General features: G+C 57.8%; 1 protein-coding gene across 1 annotated transcript in view; it reads right to left on the bottom strand.

The window, feature by feature from the left end:
- The window catches only part of sbk1 (SH3 domain binding kinase 1), a gene marked incomplete at both ends in the record, with an annotated part of 17,306 nt that overhangs the window by 225 nt on the left and 14,581 nt on the right, over positions 1 to 2,500 (bottom strand). The window contains 2 exons of the mRNA XM_083687316.1: positions 1 to 645; positions 2,276 to 2,478. The exon at positions 1 to 645 is cut by the window's left edge and continues 225 nt beyond it. Coding sequence (XP_083543442.1) covers positions 1 to 645; positions 2,276 to 2,478 — 848 coding nt within the window. The remainder of the gene's footprint in view (positions 646 to 2,275; positions 2,479 to 2,500) is intronic.

The raw sequence follows: 2,500 nt of genomic DNA, 5'->3' as shown, positions 1-2,500 counted from the left end.
GGAGCGCGACGAGGAAGAGGCGGAGTTAGAGACGGAGACTGAGGCCACGCCCCCGGACGACCCTGACCTTTCACCCCTCTTGGAGCGGCAGGAGGACCGGCGCCGCAGCTCGCTGACCAGCTCGTACTTGACGAAGCAGAACACGTCCTTCACGCCGCAGCGCTTCTCGGGCTCCGCGGCGAGGAGCCTCTGGAACATCCGCAGGGCGTCGTCCGTGAAGCGCCGCCACTGGGACGGGTAGGCGCCGGTCGGACACCCCGCCCTCTGCCAGCGCCGGAACTCCTCGTAGAAGGCGTCCGCCGGCAGCGCCGCCTCCCAGGGGAAGTTCCCCGTCAGCATGCAGAAGACGAGGACGCCGAACGCCCACACGTCCAGGCTGGAGGTCACCAGGAAGCCTTCGGCCCGACTGGCGCGGCAGACCTCGGGGGCCGTGTAGGGGATGGTGCCGCTGACCCGCTTGACCCGGCAACCCACCCGCCGGGTCATGCCGAAGTCGGCCAGCTTGACGCGGCGGCACTCGCGGTCGAACAGGAGCACGTTCTCGGGCTTCACGTCCCGGTGGACCAGGCTCTTACTGTGGATGAAGTCCAGGGCCAGGCCCAGCTGCTGCATGCACCTCTTCACCATCTCCTCTGGGAGGCCCACCTGGGGGGGGAGGGAGGGAGGGGAGGGGAGAGGTAGAGGAGGGGAGGGGGGAAAGGTGGGGGTAGAGGAGGGGAGGGGGGAAGGGTGGAGGTAGGGGGCAAAGGGGGGGGGTAGAGGAGGGAAGGGGGGAGCAGGGAGGACAGTAAGAGGAGAGGGGGAGGGAAGGGGGGAGCAGGGAGCGAGGCGGGTATGAGAGGTATGTAGAGGAGGGGAGAGGGGGGGAGAGGGGGAGGAGAGGAGGGATGGAGTTTGATAAATGAGAGGAAAAAGAGAATAAGAGAGGAGAGAAGGCCAAGAGAGAGGGGAGGAGGAGGGGAGGAGGAGGGGAGGAGGGGAGGAGGAGGGGAGGGCGGAGGAGGAGGAGGGGAGGAGGAGGGGAGGAGGAGGGGAGGGCGGAGAGAGAGAGGTGAATAGACAAATAAACGAGAAAGAATGCAGCGGTAGAGTGGAGGAGAGGAGAGGAGAGGAGAGGTGGAACACGAGGGAGCAGTATGATTAATGAAGTCAGAAAGAGAGAGAGAGAGAGGGAGAGAGGGAGGGAGGGAGAGAGGGAGATAGAGAGGGAGAGATAGAGAGGGAGAGAGGGAGATAGAGAGGGAGAGAGGGAGGGAGGGAGAGAGGGAGATAGAGAGGGAGAGATAGAGAGGGAGAGAGGGAGATAGAGAGGGAGAGAGGGAGAGAGAGAGAGAGAGAGAGAGGGAGAGGGAGAGAGAGAGAGGGAGAGGGAGAGGGAGAGGGAGGGAGAGAGATAGAGAGGGAGAGAGGGAGGGAGAGAAAGAGAGAGGGAGGGAGAGAGATAGAGAGGGAGAGAGGGAGGGAGAGAGAGAGAGAGGGAGGGAGAGAGATAGAGAGGGAGAGAGAGAGAGAGGGAGGGAGAGAGAGAGAGAAGTAGGGCAGATGGAGAGGGAGAAGAGCAGCAGAGGCTGAGTTAGAGATCCATCACACTCCTCTAACAAGCTGCCCTACAGTAGGATCCTCTGAGTCAAACACACACACACACACACACACACACACACACACACACAGACACACAGACACACACACACACACACACAGAGACACACACCAACTCAAACACACACACACACAGACACACACCAACTCAACACACACACACCAACTCAAACACACACACAGACACACCAACTCAAACACACACACACACACACACACACACACAGACACACACCAACTCAAAACACACACACCAACTCAAATACACACACACGCACACACACACACACACACACACACACACACACACACACACACACCTCAATTCAAACACACACACACCAACTCAAACACACACACACACACACACACACACACACACACACACACACACACACACACTAAATGAGGGCTTTACACAGTAGAAGAGCGGCTGGGGGATCTTAGCCAATCCCATGAGAGCTTGTTAAAACCACAGTGCTTTGAACATGGCGCTTGATTGGGCGGCAGTACGTACGACAGACACCAGTGATGAATGAATAGAAAATAAGATTTTATTACATTTTTACATTTTCAAAGGAGATGCCAATTTATAATTTACTAGAGATATTGAATTCGCTGAACACACACACACACACACACACACACACACACACACACACACACAGTGGTCTACCTGGGGGGGTATGATGTCGAACAGGTCCCCTGCGGGGGCGTACTCCTGTCCGAACACGTAGCTGTCCTCCGTCTCAAAGAGCACGTCCAGCACCTTGACGATGAAGGGGGAGCAGCTGAGGGTCCCTGTCAGGCTGTACTCCCTCAGGAAGCTCTTCAGCTTCGTCTTGCTCTTCGTCACAAACTTCAGAGCCATCTTCGTGCCTGATGTTGAGAGAGACAGGCA

The sequence above is a fragment of the Argentina silus genome (genome assembly GCF_951799395.1).
Source record: "Argentina silus genome assembly, chromosome: 16".
NCBI classification, from domain to species: domain Eukaryota; kingdom Metazoa; phylum Chordata; class Actinopteri; order Argentiniformes; family Argentinidae; genus Argentina; species Argentina silus.
Note: the sequence above shows the minus strand (reverse complement) of the source record. Positions and strands in the feature narration are given on the sequence as shown.